At 43.4% G+C, this 27540-nt stretch overlaps 1 protein-coding gene across 4 annotated transcripts in view; it reads left to right on the top strand.

Moving 5' to 3' along the window:
• Nucleotides 1–27540, top strand: part of HMCN1 (hemicentin 1) — a 364148-nt gene that overhangs the window by 135867 nt on the left and 200741 nt on the right. For all 4 annotated transcript variants that reach the window (XR_012906027.2, XM_075936754.2, XM_075936755.2 and 1 more), the window contains exons 9-14: nucleotides 568–712; nucleotides 5929–6050; nucleotides 9549–9824; nucleotides 24719–24860; nucleotides 25241–25368; nucleotides 26180–26293. Coding sequence is in view for 3 of the 4 variants with exons in the window: in XM_075936754.2 (XP_075792869.2) it covers nucleotides 568–712; nucleotides 5929–6050; nucleotides 9549–9824; nucleotides 24719–24860; nucleotides 25241–25368; nucleotides 26180–26293 (927 nt within the window). In the remaining variant the exon portion in view is untranslated. The remainder of the gene's footprint in view (nucleotides 1–567; nucleotides 713–5928; nucleotides 6051–9548; nucleotides 9825–24718; nucleotides 24861–25240; nucleotides 25369–26179; nucleotides 26294–27540) is intronic.

Below are 27540 nucleotides of genomic sequence, written 5' to 3'. Positions count from 1 at the left end.
TTTCCGACAAAACTCTGTAGTGTAGACATACCCTAAGTAACACCTTCTAAAACTCTTGTCAACTCAAGGACATTTTACTTTAGCGTGTGCTTATCTGACAGATTTTAACTCAGGCCCCATTGAAATCTATGGGAGTATAATCACTTCAGTGGAAGCAGAGACTGCTTCAGAAGATTCCAGTTTAACTCCACCAGCTAACACAAGCTAAAGTATAACTTGAATTGTCTTGACAAGATTTTTCGAAGTTGCTGGTTGAGCTGTGCTAGCTAGCATGATCTAATAATGATCTTTGCTTCTGTTGGCCATGTCCACGCTAAGGGCATTTTTACATTAGAAATGTTACTGTGGACTGGGTTGGCTTGAGTATGTTGCATAGGGCATGTAATTTTTTGCTGTCCTGACCAATGTATTTAAGCCAGTCTAACTTTCTATTGTAGACCAACCCCTGATGTTCTGATAAATCTGGACTTTAAGGAAAAGATTGTTAGCATTTGTATTAATCACAATGAATGGATTGTAAGCAAATAGCTGCTAATTACTTGCTTGTGAATATTTTGCTTTCTCTAGATGCTCCAAAAGTTATAATGCCCAAGAAAACTCCAGGATACTACCTGCAGCCAGGCTATCTATCTTGCCATGTGGAAAGTCTTATTCCTTTTACTCAGCATTTCAGCAGAAATGGAGTAAAACTGGGAATGGATCAGTTCTTTAGGTAAGCAGCCATTCCCCGACATAATTTTGGGGATTTAAAAAATCAAAGTTAAAATTCATAGCAGCTTTTGTAGCTCTATTCTTGATGATATTTATTGTACTTTGTACACAATGGTAAATGCTATTGAAGGTGGGATTTTTCTAAAGTGCTGAGCACTGGCTTAATTCTGTTCCCACTAATCAGACATATGTAAGACCGATGGAATGCAAATCTTACTTTGTAACCATGATAATGATTTTCTGACCAGTTATGAGAATTAAATAACAAAGAATAATAAGCAAATAATTCCATGAGGAAATTGAGATTGTAAATTGTTGTGGGTGTAGGGCGGAATGGAGAGATCATAAGATTCTAGCAGAAATCTATGTGCTTTGGTTTATTATGCTCCAAGGGTTATATCATCCTCTTCTTTGGGAAAGTTTCCACAGAGTACATCACAAGGGTCTCTGGATTCCATCTGCATCACCACCATGCAGACTGCAGAAACTAAGGGAATAATGCAGTCTCTTTCTCTACAGAACAATCCCCGGACAATGAAGTTGTAATCAATCAAACCAAAAAGCAATAGCCTCCAAACCTAATAAAATATTTCCTGGAAAGCAGTTAACCCCTCTAGCCTCTTTTTAAAACACCAAACCTTTTAAGAATGAAGGCCACATTCTATGGCAACTAGTTTATACCTGATAACAGAGCAAATACATTCTGAAATCCTCCTGCAAATTCTTGGCAGAGTAAAATTCTGCAGCTCTATTTTTTATGAGGTGCTATTTACATCTAGGCATCTTAGGCACATACTTTTCCTGCTTTGTAATTCTTTCCATACTTTAATGATCTAACATCATATTTTATTTCTTACTTTCTTTATAACATGTACTAAGCTGCATTTTAGTGATCATGTTACATTTCTGTAGAATATTACACTGACTCAACAAAATATTCTTCAAGCCAAATGCTACTGAACAAGGTGCACTGCACTGGCACCAATTGGGGGTGCTGAGGAGGAGTAGATGCTCTTCCCAAGGTGTTTGCATTTGCTCTATGACCCCTAAACCTCGGAACCAGGGGAGCTATTTTGTGACAATTTTACGCAGCGGTCCTACACTAAATCAGAACAGCTGCTGTGGGAGCAGCCTAGAGGCATTCTTGTAATGCCATTGGAGTTTGCTCTGCACAGGTACAGGGGCAGCTGGGACAGATTTCACTGGGTGGTACTACAGCCTGGTACACAGGGTCACAATACCAGGAGCAGCCAGGCCCCGGGGTGCTATGACCTGGTGCACAAGGCATCAGTTCCTGTGTGGTGGAGTGCAGGGGGTGGGAAAGGGTAGATGAACAGGGGTTTCCCCGTAAAATATCTGAATTGATACCTCTGATGCACAATTTAATTAGCTATTTTGGCTGCTATTTTCTGTGATTTACTAGTACTGAACATTATTTATGAATGGTTTAACTGTATAATCTGCCTGTATTACTGCACTTGACTTGGTGAGTTTTATTTTATACTTTGCTGATAACCAAACTCCATCTGTTTATTAAATGGCTGTTTATATGTTTGGTTCATATATTTGCATGTTTTATTGATCATGAGAGTTGTATATTCTGGCTATAGTATCTTGGGATGCTATATTTAGATTAATTGGCTAATCGAATAGTCGATGCTGGCCCTGGGCTACACACAGAGTTTCAAAGCAGCAGACCCTGGCCTCTACAGGGGAAAAAAACCCTTTCTTGAAAGAACCCGTACTCCTGAAAAAATGAGTGTTTTTTTTAAAGAACCCCGGGGTGGTTTTTTTTGAAAAAACCTTTTTCAAAAAAGCGCTCTCATGCGATTATCCACATGAAGCACAAGATTTGCAAATCAGTTCTTCATTTGAATTTTTGATCTGCTTCATTTGCATTCCTCTTTTGAGAGAGGGATGCAGTCTAGACGAGCCCTTTCCGTTAGAGGCAGCAAGAGGCAGGGAAAGCAACTAGTCGACTAATGTGTCTACTATTCGATAAGCATTTGCTTATTGAATAGTAGATTAGTCGTTCACATCCCTAATAGTATCATTTAGGATTAATATTAGTTAAAAGCGTCTACTGTGGACATGTTTAATGAAAGTTAATTCTTGTTCTAAAGATATTAATGACTCTAGTATTATTCCCCATTTTAAGGATCAGAAATATTGCTGGAACCAGAAATATCTCTAAAATTGCAGACTTTTCCGTGTGCCCACTTTATAGCATTGTGTTCCAACCAGAAGATCTTGCCAGGTTCCTATGGCAAGTATACATTTTCTTGGCGAAGCAGTGTTCCATTTGTTAAATTAGCAGTAAAAACTCTTACCCATCTTTGTGACACATTGAAATGTATGGTTTTCTACATAGGAAGTATAAAATGTCATTAACAAGTATTACTGTAGCTGAAGGAGAACAGAGCAGTGAGGGACAAGCAACAGAAAGTTTGGGGACTCAGTAAATGTACGTGTTTTGTCCAAGTGACTCTTGGTTTGAAAAGATGAGGGGCAGACTTCCAAAAGCTCAATTAGGCATCTAATTTCAGTGGGAAAATCAATGGGAGGTTGGTGCCTAATTGCCATTTGTGACTTTTGAACATCTCCCCGTGTTGCATAGGACAGAAATGTTAAATGGGATCACCAAAGAAAATGAAATATGCAGTTTTGACAGCAATACATGCAGCTTGTTTCATAAAAACTGTTCACTGTAAAGTCATTGTTCATGGTTCAGTTAGCTAAGTCTGTATCCTAGTCAGCCAAACACACAGAATATATTTCTAAATGGATGCAAGAGCTTATTAGCTCACTTTCTTTAACACAGGACCCACTACTGCCTGAGTACAATTGGGTCCCTGGCTAGCTCAACCCAGATAATTGTGTCATCTCAAAGGGGTGATGAGGGTATGTCTCAGATAGATGAGGGTATGTCTATACTATACAGCTTTTAGTGACGTGACTGTAGTGACACAGACCTATTGTTAAAATCATCAGCCAGTTTGTCAGCACTTTTGCCAACAAAATACTTCTGTCCCCTCTCCCCCCCCCCCGCCACAAGCTGTTTTTGCTTTCTCAGGCACTCCTGCCGGCAAAGCAGCGTTCACACTTGTAATTGCTTCAGCAAAACTTTTGGGGTTTTTTTTTTTGGCAGGGGAGGAGGTCTCTAAGCCCCCATGAATGAGAATCAATTGCAAGTGTAGACATAAAGCTTTAATATTCTTATATCTCCTTTGTTCTTACATTTCCATTGCTGGCAGTGCACTGGTGACTGCCTTGAAGCATCAGCTCTGATAAAGTGAGTTTGTAATGAGCATGGGTCAGAGGGAATAAGCAGAAAACTGACCAAGATCACACTGCAGTTGTTATCTGTGGCCCAATCTTCCATGCAAAACATATTCTACTTAGCCTCGCAATGCTGAGGCACTGACACTTTTGCTATAATATTAAATTAAATGTGGCCTTAATTCATATCTAATGTTTTCTTCCGACTGAATCCCAACGCATTGCATGGAGTTAATCCAAGGCTTTGGGCAGATAAGAGAGCAGGAAGACAGTGGGAACACTAAGACACAGTTTTCCCATATTGTAGAAGGTGTTTTTCAAAGGCATCGCGATTCATCTTGTCTTCATTAGATATACTTACTTATTACAGCAATGCATCCAGGTAGCTATGGGATTCAGAATTAGAAGTCCAATACTTGCACCATATCATGCCATAAAAAATGCAGCTGCTGAATCTTAAGAAGTCTTCACAATTTCTTTAAAAGAAGCACACACAGCAACCCGATGTGGTTACATTTTACTTTATTTTTCCTATAGCATTATAAAGGACTAAAATACTATAAACCAGCAGCTTTACTTGTGATAGATTCTACAAGCAAAAGCCAAGTGTTTCAAGAGCTCTCATTTGATTACTCACAGGTGACCAACATGCTGTTTTCCTCATTCAGGGGATTGGGACAATTGAACTCAGGGAAGTACAGAGAGTATGTGTCTCGTGGGCAAAAGTTATTCCAAAGCAGAGGGTACAGGAAGTAAGACTGAGGGTGTGTCTACACCGCAAGGCTTAACTTGAAATAAGCTATGCAAATTGAGCCATGTCAATTGTGTAGCTTATTTAGGAATAAGGAACATCTACACAGCACTTATTTTGAAACAGAGTGCTCTTCCTCCGACTCCCCTTATTCCTTGTACAATAAGGGTTACAAGAGTCGGAGTAAGAAGTCCTCCAGCTTGACAGTATTTTGACACTTTTTAGAAATAACTGCCTGCTGTGTAGACACAGACTAAGTTATTTCGGAATAGCGCTAGTTATTTTGAAATAATGTTGCAGTGTAGACGTACCCTGAGACTCCATCCCTGACCCACACGAAGGGCTCGTCTAGACTGCATCCCTCTCTCAAAAGAGGAATGCAGATGAAGTAGATCGAAAATTCAAAAGAAGTGCGATCCGCGCTTCATTTGCATAATCACATGAGAGCGCTTTTTCGAACCCTCCCCCCTCAGTCTAGACAGGGTTCTTTAAAAAACAAAACCTTTTTCAAAAGAACCCATACTCCTGAAAAAATGAGGAGTACCGGTTCTTTTGAAAAGGGATTTTTTTTTAAAGAACCCTGTCTAGACTGTGGTTTTTTTCCTGAAAATCTCTTTTTCGAAAAAGCACCCTCATGCGATTATGCAAATGAAGCACGAGATTTGCAAATTTGTGCTTCATTTGAATTTTTGATCTGCTTCATTTGCATTCCTCTTTCTAGAGAGGAATGCAGTCTAGACATAGCCCTAGAGAGGAAACCAGTCTGCATCATTCTAAGGGATGGTTCTGTCTGTACATACTTTCCTGATAAATAATAAATATAACAGTACTTCATACTTTCTTCCTTTAAAAAAAAATCCAAGGATGATCCAAGAGTAGAAATAGCTGAGTGACAGCAGCTATTTTACCATGTGACAACTTGTCATGTTTTTTTTTATGTGTTCATAGATGTATTATGTGAGGAATAGAAGTGCTCATGAAAGTCTAATCATTCCTTATTTAAATCAGGCCCTAAATATGATGTGTAATATAATGCATGAACAAAAGAGATTTTAAAAGGATCTGACTTTTCCTCCATATATGAAATTTTCGTTAACCTGAGAGTCACATGCCAATCAATAGGAAACAACTCTTTCATTCCATTCTCTTCCATTTCAAGCAGTTACAGAGGCTTTATAATTTTGCAGGGAGTCCTCCAGCATGAACTGGGATATTGTCAAGGTCTCCTTGTCTGATGAAGGATACTATGAATGCATTGCCATTAGCAGTGTGGGCACTGGACGTGCTCAGACTTTTTTGGACGTGTCAGGTAAATGTTGTTTATACTTCTGTACTAGACTTGTGTTAGACTGTCAAGCACTGTCATTTTTACTTAACAGAAGGTAGCCACATTAGATGGCATAATTTATGGTAACCCAGTACTAATAAAATGTTTTACGTTAATGTATGTTCTTTAGTTGCCAATAGATAACATTTCAGAGCCTTAATGGAAATATTTAACCCCAGTTAAAATATATACACACACACATAAATCCATCCAGTGGCGCTAGAACAATTTGTATTGTGGTGGTGCTGAAAGCCATTGAACCAAACTGTAAATTCTGGATATAATGGAAAACACTTCAAGTCAGCATCCCCTGCACCCATGCTTCCAGCATCTATGAATCCATCCATATTAAGTAAAGTGCCACTGAATTCTTTCTGATACTCTTCCATGAAGTCAGTGGTATTTAATCATATTTTAGTGCTTCCTTGAATAGGTATGAGCTGTTGAATCTCTTTTGGAGGCACAAATTGCAGCCTGAGAGAATCCATCTGTTTTTTTTTCTCTCAGATCTGAGCAATGACAATTTTAACTGTGTGAATGTAGGGTATAGATAGATCAGATAACTGTGAATTTACAAAGATGTACATCTAAAATTAATTTCTACTTTAGTTTTAAAGCAAGTTCCTAATGATTTGTTGGAAATACAGATTTAGGTATTATTATTATTATTATTATTATTCCTAAAAGGATTAACAAGAAATAATGAGATGAAATTAAGGAAAAGTTAGATTGAATGTTGAGACATGCTTTAATATTTAAATTAATTATATTTTGGAACATTGTCCGAAATAAGTGGTTAAAGGCTCTTTACTTGAGTCATTTAGAACTGGGCCAGATGAATGACTAGAACATATATTATAGCAGTGGTCCCCAACCATTTGAGGTTGCCGGGCACCAGGGGGCATGGCCGTTCGCCCGCCGGGTGCCAGGGGGCGGGGACACTTGCGCACCCAGGGGCTGCCCCCCCCATAGCTGCATGCCCGGGGGCGGCCCCCCCCCATAGCCACATGCCCAGGAGTGGGGCCCCCCCATAGCCATACGCCCGGGGCCGGTACCCCCTCCAAGTGCCACGCGCCCGGGGCCAGCGCTCCCCTCTGCCAATCGCGCGCCCGGGGCTGGCGCTCCCCCCGCCAAGCGCCGCGTGCCCGGGGCCGGCGCTCCCCCCGCCAAGTGCCGCGCGCCTGGGGCCGGCGCCCCCTGCAAGCACCCCGCGCCCAGAGCGTGGGCGGCCAATCCGCGGCACTCCCGGGGCCGGCGCTCACCGTGTGCCATGTGCCCGGGGCCAGGCCAGCCCCGAGCACTTGGCGGGCGCATACAAATGCCCCCGCAGGCGCCATGGTGCCCACGGGCACCGTGTTGGGGACCACGGTATTATAGGGAACAATTCGCTGTTATGTATCATTCATAAAGTACGTTGGGTATCCTTGTACAAGAAGGATGTTATGTAAATGTGAATTATTATATCTGTTTTGAACTGTGCAGCTGGGCTGATAGAAAGGAATATACTTTGAGAGGTAGCCATGTTAGTCTGTACTAAAATAACTTAAAAAACTACGAATAGTCCTGTAGCACCTTAGAGACTAACAGAAATATAGAGAGTATCATAAGCTTTTGTGGAAGATGTGGGTGTTCCCAGGAAAGCTTATGATACTATCTTTATTTTTTGTTAGTCTCTTAAGTGCTATGGGACCATTTATTATTTTGTAAGTTACTTTGAAATAATTGCACATAAATGTTGTAAACAAAATTATTTCTATGTTCTTATGCCCAGAATAGTAAACTTACTCTTTTTAAGAATTTTCAGTTTATCCCATGACAAACCAGTACCAGTATATCACAAATTATCCATTTTGTAGGAAAGGTGTTGGAACGATCTGAACATTCTTCAACTTCAGAAAAAACAAACATTCCATTTGATTTTTGTGCTATTACCACATCTTAAAGTGTCATATAGCTTATTAGTTTGTGCAGACATCTTAAGTAAAGGGCCAGCAAAGACATAGGTACTGAATGTGAGGAATTCGAGTCTGGGTTTGAACAAAACAGTGTTGAGTACCGTGTGTGTACATGAGGTCAACAAGAGGCCCTGGTGAATACAACACTGGATTGGCACTCTAAAGACCTACTTTCTGTTATTGGCCTTGCCTCTGAGTTTCTGGACAGGTCCCTTCCCCTCTTTGTCTCTTTTCCCACCTGTAAAATGGAATAAAGATATTGACCTACTTGGTAAAGTACTTGGAGATATACAGATAAAAAGCATTTGATAAAAGATTATATGTACAATAATAAAAGTGTATGTATGTGTCAAAAGGTGGAGTAATTAACCAAATATCAATGATAAGACTGTACACACACACACACGCATATACACACACGCACTCTCTCTCTCTCTCGCTCTCTCCCTCTCCGTCCATCCATAGTAAATAAGGTTTCCTTTCCTTTTCCTCTTTCATGAGTGATATGTGATGGCTATAAGGATGATTGCTACTGGGTAGCCAACAGGGACCATACTTTTGTGAAAAGAAGCCAGGCTCCATATCCAGGTGCCTAGGGCTTTTGAAGAAATTCACCACAGGGCAGAGAACCAGCCCAATGCCCATCCATCTACTCTAGGATCTCAAATGAACCGAATGTCTGGCCCTCGGAACAGGGATGACATTTTCTCTGTTAACAGAGAGCTCCTCTTTGATTATCTTTGCTTTGCTTATAATAATCTGTTTACTGCAGTCATATCTTTGGTAAATCACTCCACCTTTTGACATTTGTGACACACTCTCTGCAGTTCTGTATTTCTTCGTGTGCAAGAACAAACACCACTGGGTTTAAACCAAAGCAATGAGGGGCAAAACCCCAAAATGGTTTAAATTTCCTTTCAGATTTCCATTAAAATGTTGTCTCATTCAGGGATGTCTCAACAAAGATCACGTGACCTAATGTGAAACCATTGTTTCACATTAAAATTCAATCCAGTTCAAAGTTTCTGAGTTTGTAGGCTGCTGAGGAGTCAGTTCTGTCGTAAAAAGAAGCAGAGAGAGGAGTCAGAAAGAAAACAACAACAAAATATGGGGGGAGGGGAATTGCAGCGTAGAAAGGACACTGATGTGAGTAAAAAGGTTAAAATCCATTAGAACTCAAGTTGACACACACATTTGAAGAACGTGATGATAGTTGGAGTGCTGTTCAGAGGCACAGGAAAAAGCACACATACTCAGTATTGCTGACTTCAGGGTAGCTCTTCAGTAATCTCTTTTTCTCACAGGGGCATGCACAAATGTAGGAGCTGATCCAGATCTCACTGAAAGTCTCCCTTTTGCTTCAGTGGGCTTTGGATCAGACCCCTGTGTCCTGCCTTCACGGGCGTGAGATGAAACTAAGTATTAAATAATGCAATGGGATGGCTTTTTACTTCCACTACTACTGCTGTGTTATTAAATGAGCCTCCTGGGTTTTTAATCCTTTCTTTTGATTCTTTCCATGTAGAGCCCCCGCCGGTGGTTCAGGTTCCTAATAATGTCACAGTCACCCCCGGGGAGAGAGCCATACTGACCTGCCTAACCTTAAGCACAGTGCGTTACAATCTCACCTGGCAGAGAAATGGCAGGGACCTGAAGCTTGTGGAGCCCTCCCGAATAAGGATGATGAGCAATTTGTCTTTAGATGTAAAATCTGTAAAGCTCACTGATGCTGGCGAGTACAGTTGCACTGCTTCCAATGAAGGTGGATCTACCATGGCTTCTGTCTTCCTCACAGTGCAAGGTAACAAAGAAGATGCATTTAATCATTTGGAGCATGTTTCGTTTCTTTTCTTTTTTCTCCTCCCCACTTTTTTTCTCCTCTTGATAACAAATTTGCTTCTTTGGGCAATTTGGTGAAAGCCTCTGGAAACTGACAGACCCTTTCCCCCTGCCACAAAAAAACAAACAAAAAAACAAACAAAAAAACAAACAAAAAAAAAACCACCCACATGCACCAAAAACAACCTCTTCCATACAAAATAACGTAGAAAAGATAGAATTTCAAATGTCACTGTTTTTTCCATAAGGGCAATTGTTCAAAGCCAGTTGGGAGGCTTAACACAATGACTAGATGACTTCTGGCAGGTTTTTGCAGTAAAGCTAAAGAGGTTTGCTGCTGTCTCAGCAAAATATTTAGTTTCAAATCACTCATATATGAGGCTGATTATATCAAATAGATTGGAATTACATTTTGGCTGTATTGCTAAGTGCTTTAAAACATGCCTGAGATGACCTCTCAGATGGTTTTGACAAGGTCAGTTAAGAGACTGATGGTTGTTTTCTTTTGAGTTTGATGAAAGATGCTTGGAATATCACTAGTAAGTAGTAAAACTAAGCGGCAGCTGAATGTGGTATTTGTAGTTTGTAGTGTTGTTGTAGCCATGCTAGTCCCAGGGTACTAGAGGGATAAAGTGAGTGAGATGGTCTCTTGGTTTTTGGACCAACTTCTGTTGGTGAACGAGGGAAGCTTTCGAGCTATCTGAAGAGCTCTGTGTAGAACAAAAGTTTGATTCTTTCATGAGCAGAAGTTAGTCCAGTTAAAAGTTTATTATGGACTCATCCACCTTGTGCCTGATTTCTTTTTTCTGCAGTGCATAATCCACTTCCACACATAATCCACAACCTTGTTTCACAAGGCATAAGGGAGCGGTCGACAAAGGCTTCCTCTGTCGACTGATCCATGTCTTGACTGCTGCGCTGTGCCGACAATCAGCTGAGCCGGTACAGCGCGGCGGCCATTTAATTTTAATGAAGCCAGGGATATTTAAATCCCCGCTTCATTCACTATGTCGGATAGCCTATTTTACACGTCTCTGCCAACAGAGGCATGTAGTCTAGACGTACCCTAATTTATAGTGAGGCCTGGGGACTGGATTCTGCCCCCGGCTTGCCTGGATCCAGCCCCCAAGGTTTGGGGCTCCCCCTCAGCATTTGGGAGCCTGCACTGCTGCTCCAGCAGGGCCCCCCCTCCCGCTCCTCTATGGGGCTAGAGCACACAAAATCTTGTAGCCTGTGTGACGGGAATGTGGGGGCTACATCAGTGAGGCTTTGGGAGGGTTCTTTGCTTTTCACTTGTGTGTGGTCCCCGACTGATTTTCCTGTGGGTCAGCAGCCCCCAACCCAAAAAAGGTTCCCCACCAATGATTTATAGTAAAGTACTCCATTATAGAACTATAGCTAACACTAAGAAATGTACTATATTTTGGATCATGAAAAAAAGCAGCGGCCATGTTTATTTAAATCCCGCGGGGGATATTTAAATCCCCTGCGCATTTCCCTATTCTGACTTCTCTCATTTCCATAGCTATTACGGGTTATGTGGCCAGTGTAGACACAGCCTAAGAGTGTATCTACACTGCACCTTTTTTCTGGAATAATGGCCACTATTCTGGAAAAACAATACTAGCATCCACACAGCAATTGCGTTATTTTGAAAGAAAATCTAAATAACAGAGGGCTTTTTGCAATGTTGGTAAACCTCATTCCACGAGGAGTAACAACTTTTCCGAAAAAGCTCTTTTGGAAGAGGATGTGTGTGGACGCTCCACTGCTGCTATGTCAAAATAACTAAAGTTATTCCTCCCCAGTGCCTCCTGGGGCTCTAAATCAAGAGAGCACTAAATCGAGGGAAGCCTGCCTCGGACTAATTTTGAGGCTTCCCTGTAGTGTGGACGCTCTGTTTTGAAATAAACTATTCCGGAAGATATCCTCTGGAATAGCTTTTTCTGAAATAAGCTTGCAGTGTAGACATATCCTATCCTTGCTCACGTTGAGGAATAGCTATTGTAAATCTTGGGGCTACTTGTGTGGTGATATACAAAACAATGTGAATCAAGGTGCCAGAACTGAGCCTTAAAGGGCTAAATCCTATTCCTACTGAAGTTAAGTCAATCCTATCATTTCACTCACTGAATGGTAATTTTGCCTAAGAAAGGTGTCTAAGGACTTGTCTAGGATTTGGTGCTATTGTTGATTTGGCCCTAAGACTCTGTTTTAAGGTAACTGAAGGGGTCAGGATTCCTGCTCTTCTCCATGCTAGTCTGTTTTTTATCCTGTTTTGCTTCCTTTCTCTGAAGCATGCGAGATGGCCGCAGCTGGAGATGGGCCATTGGACAGGGTGAGCTGGTGCTGTAAGTTGGAAATGAGAATTCTCTTTCTCAGATTCTTGGCCAGCTGGTTCTTGCTCACATGCTCAGTCTAACTGATTGCCATATGTGGATTAGAAGGAATTTTCCCTCAGGCCACACTGGCAGGGACCGTGTGGTTTTTTCACCTTCCTTACAACATAGGCACAGGTTGATTGGTAGGATCATCTGGGTATATCTCACTTAATCAGTTGCCTGCCTCTGTGGGGGCATTGGCCTTTGGTGCTTCTTAGTCCCTCCTATATATGCCCATGACACAGAATAGCTTAATGTCCTGCAGGATTTGACATTTTGTTTCATTTTGGTAATTGGATTTGGTGGACAGGTGCTTAGGTGCTCTTGCTGGTCTGTGATATACAGGAAATCAGAGTAGATGATCTGTCCAGAGGAGCCCTGGGCCAGCTGCAGCTGTGCCTCCTCTCCCCAACCCAGGCCAAAGCCGTTCCGAGGAAAAGTGTCTCTTTTAGAAGGGTTTAATATGCTCCATGCAGGTTCCGGGACAGCTGAGGAGTCGGTATGCACTAATCAGTTTCCTGGGTTCATCAGGGGAGGGAGGTTACCAGATTACTGCAGAGCCTCCCCTGGTCTATTCTACTCGTTGTCATGCTGAAGCTCCATGATTCTATGAGCTGTCCAGTACGAACATGACTGTCGGGGGTGGGGTCTACACAGCACTTTCAGAACTTCCCAAAATTCTATCTCAGAACTAAGCCCAACCAAATTCATGGTCCATTTTAGTCAATCGCATGATCGTAGGATTTAAAAATAGTAAATGTCGTGTATCCAGCTATTTAAATCTAAAATTTTGCTCTGCTATAATTAGGGATGTAAGCGACTAGTCAACTATCCGATAAGCCATCAGATAGTCGACTAGTGATAGCGACAAGGAGTCCTGTGGCACCTTACAGACTAACAGATGTATTGGAGCATAAGCTTTTGTGGGCAAAGACCCACTTCATCAGATGCATGTCAGATATTCGACTAGTGATGCGACTAGTCGCTCTCCACCCCCTTGCTGCCTCTATCAGAGAGAGGCAGCCAGGGAGGGGGGGAGCAGGAGCTAGTGCTGGGGGGAGCCAGATTAATAGCCGGTTCCCCCCAGCACCATCTCTGCTGAGGGCAGGGGGCTCTGTGCCCTCTGGGGCTCACCCACTGGGGATCTTGTACATTTCAAAAGAAAGCCCTGCAGCAAGCACAGGTCCAGTGCCCTTTGCTCCCTGTGGGGCTTCTGCTTTTGAACTGTAGCAAGAGCCCATCGACTATTTGATTAGTTAATTAATCTAAAATTTAACATCCCTAGTTATAATTGTATAACTGTTATAATCTTGACCCAAGTAGGAGCTGGCGGGGGGGGGGGGGGTGGAGAGGGAGAGGGAGGAGTGGTACTGCTACCTTTCCTTCTGTGCTGCTGCTGCTGCTGTCTGTGGTGTTGCCTTCAGAGCTGGGCAGCTGAAGAATGGCGGCTACTGGCCAGAAGTCCAACTCGGAAGGCAGAGCCGCCACTGCCAGAAGTAGCAAAGAAGTAAGGATGGCATAGTATGGTATTGCCAACCTTACGTCTGTCACACTTCTGCAGAACTGAGCCTGCAGTCAGTGGCCACTATACACCTGTCTCCCAATTCTGAAGGCAGTGCAGAAATAAGGGTGGCAATACCATGACCCCCCTAAAATAACCTTGTGACCTCCCCTGCACCTCCATTTTGGGGCAGGACCCCCAGTGTGAGAAACACTCGTCTTCCCCATGAAATCTATGTAGTGTTATGATAGAAGCATTAACACAGGAGCTAAGGGTGGTAAATATCGATTAATTTACTAGTCGAGTAGTCGATGGAATTTCCATTGATTACTCAACTAGTTGATAGGTACTTCAGCATTCCTCCTTTGAAATGGACAAGAGCCCCAGTGAGAGCTCTTGTCCATTTCAAAGTTGGAATTCTGCGTACAGCCCAGATCAGTGGGAAGTCCCGCTGATTCCAGGCTCAACCCAGGTACTTCCACTTTGAAATGCACAAGAGCCTATGAAAATGACTAAGAGCAGAAATGCCCACATGGAGCCTGGGATCAGCAGGGGAGCCACCTCGAAATGCCGCACAGAGCCGGGGTCAGCTGGGGAGTCCAGTTGATCCCGGACTCCACACAACATTTCAAAGTGGCAGTTCCACATGGAGCCAGGATCACCTGGGAACTCCTCACCTGACTCTGGGTTCCTCAGAAATGCCACACGAAGCCTGGGGTCAGCGAGGGAGTCGACTCCGTGCAGCGCTGTCACTTTGAAATGCCACGGCAGCATTTCAAAGAGGCAGCACCTTAGGGAGGCCAGGATCAACTTTGTGGACACTGCCCCTTTAAAATGCCACCACAGTGTTTCAAAGTAGCAGCGCTCCAAAGAACCCATACACTGGGCTCCCTGCAGCACTGCTGCTTTGAAGTACTGCCTCTTCTCCTCTTCCCCTTTGCTGCCTCTATCTGATAAGCATTTGCTTATCGGACAGTTGACTAGTCCTTAACATTCTTAACATAAGCATTAATGTTAATCAGTACATCTTTCTAGGCTTTTCTGTTCCACAGGAAGAGAGGGAAATTCCATAATCATGTGACCCTTGCCTTTTCCCTGCAGCTTTTCATGGTCTTGTAAACAAAATATGAATGTGATATATGCATTTTTATTAGAGAAGAGCCATATCTGAAAGCCTTGCCCTGATAGTTGTATAATATTATCTATGTTTCTCATATCTAGGGTTATTAACACATCTTTCGGGCATAAATGAGTTATTTTGTAGCCAACATCCTTTTTGCTGAAAACACTCATTTTGATAATCTTTGACTGTTGAATTTCATGTGTACCCATGAAAATTCAAATCCCTCAAACACTAGACATTGCCACAATGTAATTGTTTTGGAAAAATCTTGGTTTTGTAAATTTCCAGCATTGAGCAAGTTAAGCAAGAAATACTGTCATAGCATTTGGGCTTTGTTCTGTGGTTTTGCAACACATCTGTATTGCGAGGGAAAGCCCTCATGGTTTGTGTTGTGTGTAGGTCAAGGGAGAAGATTAGCTGTCAGCAGTTCATGCATGGTTGTAGCAACAGAGGAATAAGAAATGTGGTCTGTTCTGCTTTCATCTCACAATAATAGGGACCTATGGAAAGTAAAGAAGCACTGGCTGCTGGTGGTTTGGCCTATTGATAAACAGCATGTAGATCAGCTTTTTGTGACAAGCTTATTTACACGAGTTGTCACATCATAGACAGAATGAAAGGTATAAAGTGTTTTCTATCACATCGCGAGCAGCACGTAATAAGTAATTAACAAGGTGCATTCACAAGCTGACAACTTTACTGTCTATTTATTTTACTTTATTGTTAAGGTTCAAATGGGATTTTCTGTTACAACTGAAAGGTTTGCATCAGCCTGTTACAAGTGGTACTTTGATGGAACAGCACCCAGTACAGGAATTCATTGAACATACTGTGGACACTGTACTATAAAATCTGAATGTTTGGCATCAGGTGTCAAATATGACAACTTCCATAGAATCATAGAATCATAGAGCTGGAAGAGACCTCAGGAAGTCACCAAGTCCAGCCGGGCAGGATCAATCCCAACTAAATCAACCCAGCCAGGGCTTTGTCAAGCCAAGGCTATGTCTAGACTGCAAGCCTCTTTCAAAAGAGGCTCTTTCGAAAGATACTTTCGAAAGAGCCTCTTTCGAAAGAGAGCGTCTAGACTGCACGTTGAACTTTCGAAAAAGCGGCTTGCTTTTTCGAAAGAAAGCATCCAGTGAGTCTGGATGCTCTCTTTTGAAGAAGCCCTATTTACATTGAAGAACGCCTTCTTTTGAAAGAGGAACTTTCGAAAGAAGGCGTTCTTCCTCGTGAAATGAGGTTTACCGCCATCGAAAGAAAAGCCGCGTTCTTTCGATTTAATTTCAAAAGAACGCGGCTTGAGTCTGGACGCAGGGGAAGTTTTTTCGGAAAAAGGCTACTTTTCCCGAAAAAACCCCTGAGTCTGGACACAGCCCAAGACTTAAAAACCTCTAGGGATGGAGATTCCACCACCTCCCTAGGTAACTCATTCAAGTACTTCACCACCCTCCTAGTGAAAAAGTTTTTCCTAATATCCAACCTAGACCTCCCTCTTCCACTGTAGATTGAGACCATCGCTCTTTGTTCTGCCATCCGTCATTACTGAGAACAGCCTCTCTCCATCCTCTTTGGAACCTCCCTTCAGGAAGTTGAAAGCTGCTATCAAATCCCCCCTCACTCTTCTCTTGTGCAGACTAAACAAACCCAAATCCCTCAGTCTCTCCTCATAGGTCAAGACAATAAACTTTCTAAACTGCTCCACAGCACAGGCTACAACAGCAACTACCTCAACCCACCGGATAATATTGTTAACCTCTCCAGCTACAAACTCAACCCAGCAGAAGAGTCTGTCTTATCCCGGGGTCTCTCTTTCTACCCCACCTCCCTCACAAACTGGATTCAATTTTGTGGTGACCTTGAGGCTTTCTTTCGCCGCCTCCGCCTATGAGAATATTTCCAAACTACCAATGAACATCAGTCTGACCAAACAGATCCCCCCTATCAACACCAAAGGAAAAATAATGCTGTATGGACTCCTCCTGACGGTTGGAATTACAATCTGGATTTCTATATACAGGCAGTCCCCGGGTTACGCGGATCCGACTTATGTCGGATCCGTACTTATGAACGGGGCTTTTCTCGCCCCGGAGGACGCAGGCGGCGGGACCACCCAGACGCGCCGTGGTCCCGCCGCCCGTGTCCTCCGGGGTGAGAAAAGCTGCTCCGCATCTCCCTGGTCTGCCAGGGGGAGGGGGACCAGCAGACCAGAGAGACGCAGAGCAAAGCCGCGGAGGACCTGGGCGAGGAGCGGCGCTACTGGAGCAACCCAGCAGCACCCCAGCTGCTCTGCCCCAGGCGTCCCCAAGTCAGCCGCTGCTGAAACTGACCAGCAGCTGACTACAGGAAGCCCGAGGCAGAGTTGCTCTGCCCCGGGCTTCCTGGAATCAGCCGCTGATCAGTTTCAGCAGCAGCTGACTTGGGGACGCCTGGGGTAGAGCAGCTGGGGTGCTGCCGGGTTGGTCCCCGCAGCGCCGAGGTGTGGTGCTGCGGGGACCTACCCGGCAGCCCCCCAGCTGCTCTGTCCCAGGTGTCCAGATTCAGCCGCTGTTGAAACTGATCAGCGGCTGATTCCAGGAAGCCGGGGGCACAGCAACTCTGCCTCGGGCTTCCTGTAGTCAGCCGCTGGTCAGTTTCAGCAGGGGCTGAATCTGGACGCCAGTTCCGACTTACATACAGATTCAACTTAAGAACAAAACTACAGTCCCTATCTTGTACGTAACCCGGGGACTACCTGTACAAAGCTTCTGCAACAATGCACAAACTGACATTATTCACAAACGACAATAACTGACACACAATCTCAGCTGTGCTGAACACTATGCTATCCAGAGTCTCAAAAACAACCCGGACATTATAATCAAACCCACTGACAAAGGGGGTGCTGTGGTCATTATGAATAAGTCCAACTATAACCAGGAGGCAACCAGACAACTCTCCAACACCATATTTTACAAACCTCTCTCCTGTGATCCCACTTCAGAATACCAAAAGAAACTACACTGTCTCCTTAAAGACCTCCCTACATCTACGCAGGACCAATTCCACACAGAAACACTTTCTGAACCCCGACCAGGATTGTTCTATCTGCTTCCCAAAATCCATAAACCGGGACATCCCGGACGTCCCATCATCTCAGGTATCGGCACGCTCACTACTGGATTATCCAGCTATGTAGACTCTCTTCTCAAACCCTACGCAACCAACATTCCCAGCTATCTCCGAGATACTACTGACTTCCTGAGAAAACTACAAAACATCGATAACCTCCCCAATAACACCATCCTTGCTACCATGGATGTAGAAGCCCTATACACCATCATCCCACATGAAGATCGATTACAAGCTATTAGAAACACTATCCCAGAGGACATCACTGCCAATCTGGCAGCAGACCTATGTAACTTTGTTCTCACCCACAATTATTTCCAATTTGAGGACAACTTATACCTCCAGATCAGTGGCACAGCCATGGGTACCCACATGGCCCCACAGTATGCTAATATCTTTATGGCTGACTTAGAACAACGTTTCCTCAGATCCCGTCCCCTTTTGCCCCTTTTCTACTTATGCTACATCGATGACATCTTTATGATCTGGACCCACAGCCAAGAAACACTGGAGACATTCCACAGAGATTTTAACAACCTGCACCCCACCATTAATCTCAGCCTGGACCATTCTACACGAGAGATCCATTTCCTGGATACCACAGTACAAATCACCAATGGTAAATTAGACACCACTCTCTACAGAAAACCCACTGACTCATACAGTTACCTTCATGCCTCCAGCTCCCATCTAGAACACACCATACGATCCATCGTCTATGGCCAAGCCCTTCTATACAACCGCATCTGCTCTAATCCCACTGACAGAGACCAGAAACTTCAGGATCTCTACCAAGCATTTATAAACCTCAATTACCCACCTGGAGAAATAAAAAAACAAATTGAAACAGCCAGACGAATACCCAGAAACCATCTACTTCAAGACAGACCCAAGAAAACCAACAATAGAACACCACTTGTCATCACCTATAGCCCCCAACTTAAACCCGTACAACACATTATCAATAAACTACAACCTATACTAGAACAGGATACTACACTCCGAGAGGCTCTGGGAGACAGACCCATAGTTTCTTACAGACAACCACCTAACCTCAGGATGATTCTTACTAACAACCACAGGACATACCACACTAATACCAACCCTGGAACTTTTCCTTGCAACAAATCCAGTTGCCAGCTTTGTCCACATATTTATTCTGCTGACACCATTATTGGACCTAACCAATTCAGTTATAAGATCAAGAACACATATTCCTGCTCATCCAGAAATATAATTTATGTCATAATGTACCGACAGTGTCCGTCTGCTATGTACATTAGACAAACGTCTCAGACGCTTCGCCAAAGAATCAATGCACACAAAACGGATATCAGACAGTATCTCAAAGAAAAAACAGTTTCTTGCCATTTCAACCAGAAAGGGCATTGTCTCCACTTGATTACCTGCATACTGCTTCGAAGGCATTTTAACACCAGATTTGAAAGAGAAACCTCTGAACTATCATTCATGCTTAAATTTGACGCTTTACGCCGGGGTCTTAACAAAGACGCTAATTATCTTACCCATTACAAAGATAGCTTCCCCAATTATCACCTCTAATATCATTAGCTCACAGACATTTACCTCCCTGCCCCATCCCTCCTCTGTATTGAAATTTGATTTGTGCTTTTTTTGATTGTATCCCTTTGGTATATATGGTCATGCCTATTTTCTTCCACAATTTGATCTGAGGAAGTGGGTCTGGCTGAAAAGCAGAAAGACACTCTGCACGTTCCTCTCCTACACTAGAGCATAGGGAGGCCCAGTCTAGTAGATTTTGTGTGTTCCAGCCCCATAAGAAGGTGGCAGGAGGGCTGGAGCACCAGCTAGGTCTCTCCATTGTTGGAGGGATGGAGCCCTGAGCCTCAGGGGCCAGATGCAGGCAAGCCAAGTCCACATCTGGCCCCTGGGCCTTAGGTTCCCCACCCCGATTTAAAGTCCCCTGTATTGATTTATATTTAAGTTTAGCTTCTTTGTATATTTTTCAATAGGGTGTTTCCAGGTATAGTGTGGTCTATTTACATCCTTGTGTAAACTAAAATGATGTAAACATGGTGACAAAACACTAATGGATCAGCAGTTTGTATATTGTGTTGAAGCAAGGCTGCAGGCCTTATGGAACGGCCTGGTGGGATGTAAGCTGGACTTCCCTGTGGTATGTGATTTGGTCTTGTCTACAACAACGACAAAACCATATTCAGCTCTGGTTGAGCGTGCCAGAGGGCAGCAAGCCGTGTTGAACACAGCATATCTAATCACTGTCTTTGGGCCTGAATCTCTGTTCAGCTACACTAGAGTAAAGCTGAAGTAATTCCAATGGTGTAAGAGGAAAATCAAACCTTGGTCTCCTGGGGAATCTTTTGCCGAAAATATCCTTGGTGTACTCTCTGCTGGACATCCCACGGAACAGCATTAATATTCCCCAGTACTGCTGAGACAAGAGGTTAAGTATTTTGAAGGCAGTTTGGCAGCAGTTGTGAGAGAAAAAGAAAGATAGCCAGGAAATAAAGACATCATAGATGAAGTTTGTATAAATACCATTCATTATTCAGCCCTAAAAAATTTAAACATGAAACATTAAATAGCACAGTGGTTCTTTCTAAACTGTTTTTGGGAGCTATCTAAGATTTTTAAAATACGCATGCTGGAAAAGATTAAAGTCATTAGCTAAAGTGTCATATCACTTTGGTACTTCCGCTTTCTTCAAAACAGAAAATAAAACACTAAAGCTCCCAGCAATGTTCTTTGATACAAAAGTCCGTATTCTTTGAATGAAAAATAAACTTAAATCAGTTGTCCTTCTGTCTGGATGGCTCAGCAGCTGCTAATTACCATTCACAGCAGTATCAGTTACAGTCATTACACTGGTTTTTGAGGTTAGGCTTGTACACAGAAAATATATGTTTGGAGATGGGGTCAGAGATTGTTTGAGGAGCCTATTAGGAGATCTGAAGAAGAGCTAGGTTTACTGGTGAAAGTGTGTCTCTTTTACCAGCAGAAATAGGTTCAATAAAAAAATTACCTCTACTACTTTGTCTGTATTTCTTGCCTCTGTGAAATTAGTGTCTATCACAAATTTAACAGTTTCTCTCACAGGCTGTGTCTACATTGGCACCCTTTTCCAGAAAAGGGATGTTAATGAGACAAGTCGGAATTACAAATGCCGCGGGGGATTTAAATATCCCCCGCGACATTTGCATGAACATGGCTGCCGCTTTTTTCCGGCTCGGGGCTTTGCCGGAGAAAAGCGCCAGTCTAGATGGGATCTTTCGGAAAATAAAGCCTTTTCCGGAAGATCCCTTATTCCTCTTAAAATCAGGAGGCATGGAGGCTCTGCTCAGGCAAGCCCTGGCACTCATGCTAGCTTAGCTGCCAGTCAGTCCTCTGGACACAGTGCAACGCCAGTTCTGGGTTAGGAGACAAGCTCAGACTGGTGGGACTGCATTGCCATGGAGAGATGGGACAATCAGCAGGGGCAGCAGAACTTCTGCATGCACAAGGCCATGTTCCTGGAACTATGCGAATGGCTCACCCCTGCTCTGAGGCAACAGGATGCCTGCATGAGACCTGCTCTGACCACGCAGGGGCACATGGCCATTGCACTCTGGAAGCTTGCCATGCCGGACAGCTACCGCTCAGTCAGGAACCAGTTTGGGGTGGGAAAATTGGCAGGGGCTGTGGTCATAAAAGTAGCCAAGACGATCAATAATATCCTGTTACAGAGGGTCATGACTTTGCTGCTGTGGGCTTCCCTAACTGCGGGAGGATGGGAGAGGCATAGATGGGACACACATCCCCATCCTGGCCCCCGACTACTGTACATCAACCTGAAGGGGAATTTCTGCATGGTGCTGTCGGCGCTCGTGGTTTTCTCACCCACAAATACATAGTTTGTCTTAGCATTGTGCTAAGATTTTGCATATTTTTCTTCCCTCTGCAAATAACATGATGTGCAATGACACCCGGGCTCTTATTTGTCAGCCTTTCCCATAAAAGGAGGTATGCCCATCCCATCTATGACAGTCTTTAAAAAAAAACCACGCCCATTTCTCACACTTAACTTGGCATGTGCTGTGCTCCAGTCTTGCAGCAGGAGAGGGAGGGGGGGAGACTTCTGCCAGCAGCGAGGCGAGTCAGCAGGGCTGCACTCCAGTCCTGCAGAGGGGGTAGGACACTAAGACGTGGGACTTCTGCCGGCTGCGAGACAAGCCGACGGGTAGCGTTCCAGTCCTGTAGGGTGGGTGGTGCCAAGACTCAGGGCTTCTCCTACAGTGGAGCGACCCAGCGCTCACACTCCAGCCCTGAGGGGGAGTGTTGAGACATGGCACTTCTAGCCTGTGGCGGGGAGACTTACTGCGCACCAGATCAAGTTAAACTGTGGGCAGTAGGTTCCTCAGTCCTGTCATCTGTGTTTAAAAAGAAAGCTGTGGCAAACATTGGAACTTATAATGCTGTTGTCAGTTGCCCATGCTGATTAGGTAGCCTCTGAGCTTGGAGTCCCAGATTAGTTTTTAAAAATCTTTACTGCTGGTTGCCCTGTCAGCCATCTTAGGGAACGTCTACACTAGCCCCCTAGATCGATCTAGGGAAGCTAATGAGGGCGACCGGAATTGCAAATCAAGCCTGGGATTTAAATATCCCACGCTTGATTTGCATGTTCCCTGCTGGTCGCCATTTTAGAAATTGACTAGCCCGAAGTAACTGCCCGCGTCTACACGCGGCAGTGAGACGGGATTCCGGAATAGAGCCCTAAATCGAATTAGGTGGTATTCCTCATGGAATGAGGTTCACCACCTAATTTGATTTAGGGGCTTTATTCTGGAATCCCATTTCACTGCCATGTGTAGACGCGGGCAGTTACTTTGGGCTAGTCAATTTCTAAAATGGCGACTGTCCGGGAACATGCAAATCAAGCACGGGATATTCAAATCCTGGGCTTGATTTGCAATTCCGGTTGCCCTTATTAGCCTCCCTAGATCAATCTAGGGGGCTAGTGTAGACGTACCCATGTATATTTATTTTCCAGTACCAGTGCAGATCTCACCCCACCCTTTCCAAAGGGATGAGGTCATCATACCTGTGTGCTACATGTTAATTTACTGTCTGACCTGTAATAACCGTTGGTAGCCTGGCTTTTAGCTACAGTGTGACTCCGCTAGCAGAATGCAGCCTAGTCTATGAAACTTGAGTTTGAAAGTCCTCTTTCACCTTAATACTGGAACTGGCTAAGCATAACCATTCAGTGTAAATGGTGGTTGCCATCAAGGAGAGTAGACTTCTGTTAGAAGGCCATGTATTGAAACTCAGATGTTACAATGTGGGCAGTGATTGTAAAGATGGATGCAGTTAATGCAATTGTTACAGGTTGTAGCAATGGAGGCAAACGCTACTAATCCAGCTGTGTGTGTATGTGTGTGCGTGCGTGCGTAACAAATACAGCATTCCCGAAGAAGACATTCATGAGAATCATCAGCATTTACTCCTGAGTCTCCTCCTGCTGCTGCTGATTCTCCCCAAAAAGTGCGCGAAGGCATGTGAGGCAGCACCGTAGAAAGAGCTCGTTCATCGTTTGCCATAATGAACCACAATGACAATCTGCTGGCTTTTGTGTGGAAATCAGTCTTGGGCATTGCTGAGCAGCTTCACTGACTCTGATCAGTCTCTTCCCCTAGAGAAACTTGGTTTATAGTGCTAGCATAATGGGATCATCCACACCAGACTCAGACTGGCTCCTTTCTAACTAGTCTATTTAATTTTGTCACCCAGGAAGGTGACATTCATGCTTGGAGATAGGGCTACCAGCAAGACTATGAGCTGCCTAAATGTTGCTTATATTGTGCTGGCCCTTTGCTCCTCCATCTCTAAACAGTCAAGGAGTGTTATTCAGAACTCATTGGCGTTTTAGTCTTCAAAAGTTTTTAATAGCTTTTTTCCCCCCTCAAGTCTCCCTTTCTGTGGATTTCCACTTTCTGAATTCATGCAGACATCTGAGTTGGAACAAAGACACAAAACACAGCTAAAGCAACTAAGTTTTGCCTGGTGTAGAGTTGAAGCCATGTGAAACTACAGCATTTTTCAGAGTTTTGACCCAAAGTAATAACTTTCCATCTTGCTCATAAATCAGCCCAGGTTTGTGAGCCTGGTGCATCTTCCTGGAAAATCTTGCACAGGTTTTGGGTTTGTAATGACACGGAAAACTATGTGAAACTAGCACTTTCTGCATTTGAGATTTGGTCAATCATGTTCTAAAACAAATTGAAAAAATGGATATGGGGGTTTATTTTCTGTTTGTTACCTAAATACCATCTTACTACTACTTTTTAATCGAACCATGCATGTCTCTTGCCAACGATTAGGGTTGTGCAATTGAGAAGGGAGGGTTCTATAAGAAGACAACTGTAGTTTCAGGAAATAATATGAAACATTTTGAGAGCCAGTCTAGATAAAAGAGATTCTATAAATATATATAATCACTATTTATATTTTTGAGCAGCAACTATTACTGTTTTGTTACTATTTTCATACTGATCTGAAAATCATTAATTATATCTAAAAAGAGGCAGTGGGGAAAAAATTGTGGCCAGTCCTTTCTTTGTGGAGTTTTCTATTGTAAGCATGTGTCTGAAGAGTGTATAAAGTAATTATTATCAAGGTTTTCTGTAAAGGGCTGTAAACTAAAACATGGTAAAAATCAAGCTGATGTTCCAATATTATTTTTATTGTATTTTTAACAGAACCACCCAAAGTTGTGATATCACCTAAGAATCAGACTTTCACAGAAGGCTCCGAGGTGTCTATAATGTGTTCTGCAACAGGTTATCCAAAGCCAAAAATAGTCTGGACACACAATGACATGCTTATCATGGGATCTGATAGGTATGGTACTGGGTTTTCTGTTTGTGGAGGGTTGTGTTCAGGAATTAGCATTGAGGAATTATGAAATGTTCTGAATGAAAATTTTCTACCAATTTCAAAGGCCTGTGGGACTTGCAAATAGTGCCTGGGGAAAAAAATAAACCCTGGGGGAAAAAAAAGGCAAGTTGGATAAACTCTATAATCTTTTAATCTCAGTTTTCTCATCTGTAAAATGGTGGTGATAGGCTTCCAAAGCACTTTGAAATGCTCTGATGGAAATTACTATTTATACAAGACACATGCATATATGAAAACCAGCTATACATGGTGTTGCTACTATATAAGATGGTTTTCTCAATGACTACTGAAATTTGTTGATACCCCCTTTTTTTCTTCCCCAGATATAGGTTGACCCCAGAAGGCACCTTGATAATCAAAAAGGCTGTTTCAAAAGATGCAGGACTTTATGGTTGTTTGGCCAGTAACTCAGCAGGAACAGAGACACGGATGTCTTCTCTCACATACATTGGCACGTATAGAAACAAACAATGGAGGGAAATTAAAAAACAATCAGATAATCTGAGCGGAAAGGTTGAATAATATTGATAGAGCTGTTCAGAATAATTCTAATGAAAAAATTAAAATAAAATTTAAAAAACGGTGACAATTTTCACAATTTCCCTCTCTGCTTTCTAACAAGCTGTAAATATTGAGACTGTTCAGGATGGTATTGATGGTGATTGTTATTGTTTATATAAGGCTCTGATGTTTCTGTTATGTTAGTTCTCATTTTCCTATAAGAAATAATGTGTTAGAGCTGCAGTGAGCAGTACTATGCACCAGTGAATTTATGAGGCAAATGGGACTCAGCTGACTTCTGTCTTTCTCCTGATCCCTCCCACTGGGTACCTTTAATCTCTTCTTTTCCCACTGCCCTTCATCTTAGACCAGCTCTCTGGTGCATGTGTGTCCTTGTAGCACAAAGTGGGCCTCTGTGCACTATAGTAATGCACCTATTTAGTAATGGAAGTGAACACCAGGAGAGACTCTTTGAATCATTCCAGATCGTCTCAGTTCTTATTTCTCACTCCTTAATACTCCACTCACCTTTCAGTTGCAATTCTGCTCCAGGCCCTTCATTCTCCCCATTTCCCTTGATATTTTGCAGCTCACTTAAAAGTCTCAAGCTTGACTAGCTTTAGTAAAAATGTTCTGTCTAATGTCCATGTGACAGAAGAAAACTTGAATCCATCATGACTTAAATAATAAACATTTAAAGTCAACATTCTTTATATACCTGGAAAAAGTTCTAATATTTTTCCGTTTTTTTTTCTTTCCAGAGGGCCCAAAGTTGACTGTAGTTCACAGTGACATTCTGGTTGCCCTTGGAGACACAACTGTAATGGAATGTAAAACCTCTGGGGTCCCACCGCCTCAAGTTAAATGGTTTAAAGGTGCATTTCTTCCATCCATCTGGATCTGTTTTGCTTCGTTTGGTTTATTTACTGGAACAATGATATCTTACACAGTTACTTTGGTTTGTGACTTAATAGTGCTAAAAGCAGATTTATTTTCGAACAGGGGACTGAGGCATGAAGTTCTAATTGTGGAGATACAGCACTAGACCCCTAAGGTCTGATATTCTACTGTTTCACTGTTTTAACTCCACGGACTTTGTGAAGTTACACTAATATAAAAAGAGTGTAATAGAGTGCTGAGTCGAATCTGGTGTCTGCTAAATAATGGCCTTCCTAATTTATAAAAGATTTAGCTGTATGTGACTAAAATCTCAAATGCATTATTCTATGCTTGGTAATTGAATGGCTCCTTCAACCCCTCAAAAAGTCCTAGGAGCCTTAGCCCAAAGGTTTTAGAGTAGGGGTGGGCAAAAGGGCCTCCTCAGGCCTCCGTGAAGGCCCTGCTGCTCTCCCGCCTCCAGGCCAATTAGAGCCTGAGGGCGGGGGAGCGCCCAAAGCCTTCTCTGCTCTACCCCCGCCCTATGAGCAGTGCGCAGCGTTTCAAAGCACTGCACACTGCTTGCAGGATGGGGGAAGAGTGGAGAAGGCTTCAGGTGCTCCCCTGCCTCCAAGCCAATCAGGGCCTGAGGGCGGGGCAGCTGCATGAAACTTCCTTCGCCCTGCTCCGGCCTTGTGAGGAGCCCACGGCACTTCAAAGTGCCACGTGCTCCTCACAGGGTGGGAGGTGGCTTCCCACTCTCCTCCACCCCCCAAGCCCTGATTGGCCTGAGGGTGGGGGAGCATGCCAAGCCTCTTCTAGGCTTGTGCCTAGTGGGAAGGGGGGGCAAAGGGGCTCCCCAACCCCCAGACCAATTATGGTCTGGGGGTGGGATAGCCCCGCCCCTTCCTGTATTAGGCTCTGCCCCTTCTGGGTGGCTAAAGGCTACTTCAAAAGTTTTTGAAGTGGCCCCTGGGTAAAAAATATTGCCCACCCCTGTTTGACCCACTTATGGAGAGAAAGGAGACTGGGAGAGCACAACTCAGTGAGTCATCATAGAAATACATGAGGTTTTCCCTTGCCCTCAGAAACTGAGGGTGCATCTAGACAGCACCCTTCTGTCGGAATAAGCTACGTAATTTGCACTATACAAATTGCGTAGCTTATTCTGAGTCTAAGTCAAAAGTAGACAGCACCAAATTTCAAAATAAGGCGCTATTCTGACAAATCCCTTAACCCTCATGGA

This window comes from Pelodiscus sinensis, chromosome 9, assembly GCF_052426305.1.
Source record: "Pelodiscus sinensis isolate ZL-2025 chromosome 9, ASM5242630v1, whole genome shotgun sequence".
NCBI classification, from domain to species: domain Eukaryota; kingdom Metazoa; phylum Chordata; order Testudines; family Trionychidae; genus Pelodiscus; species Pelodiscus sinensis.
This window is presented reverse-complemented; position numbering and strand designations above follow the sequence as displayed.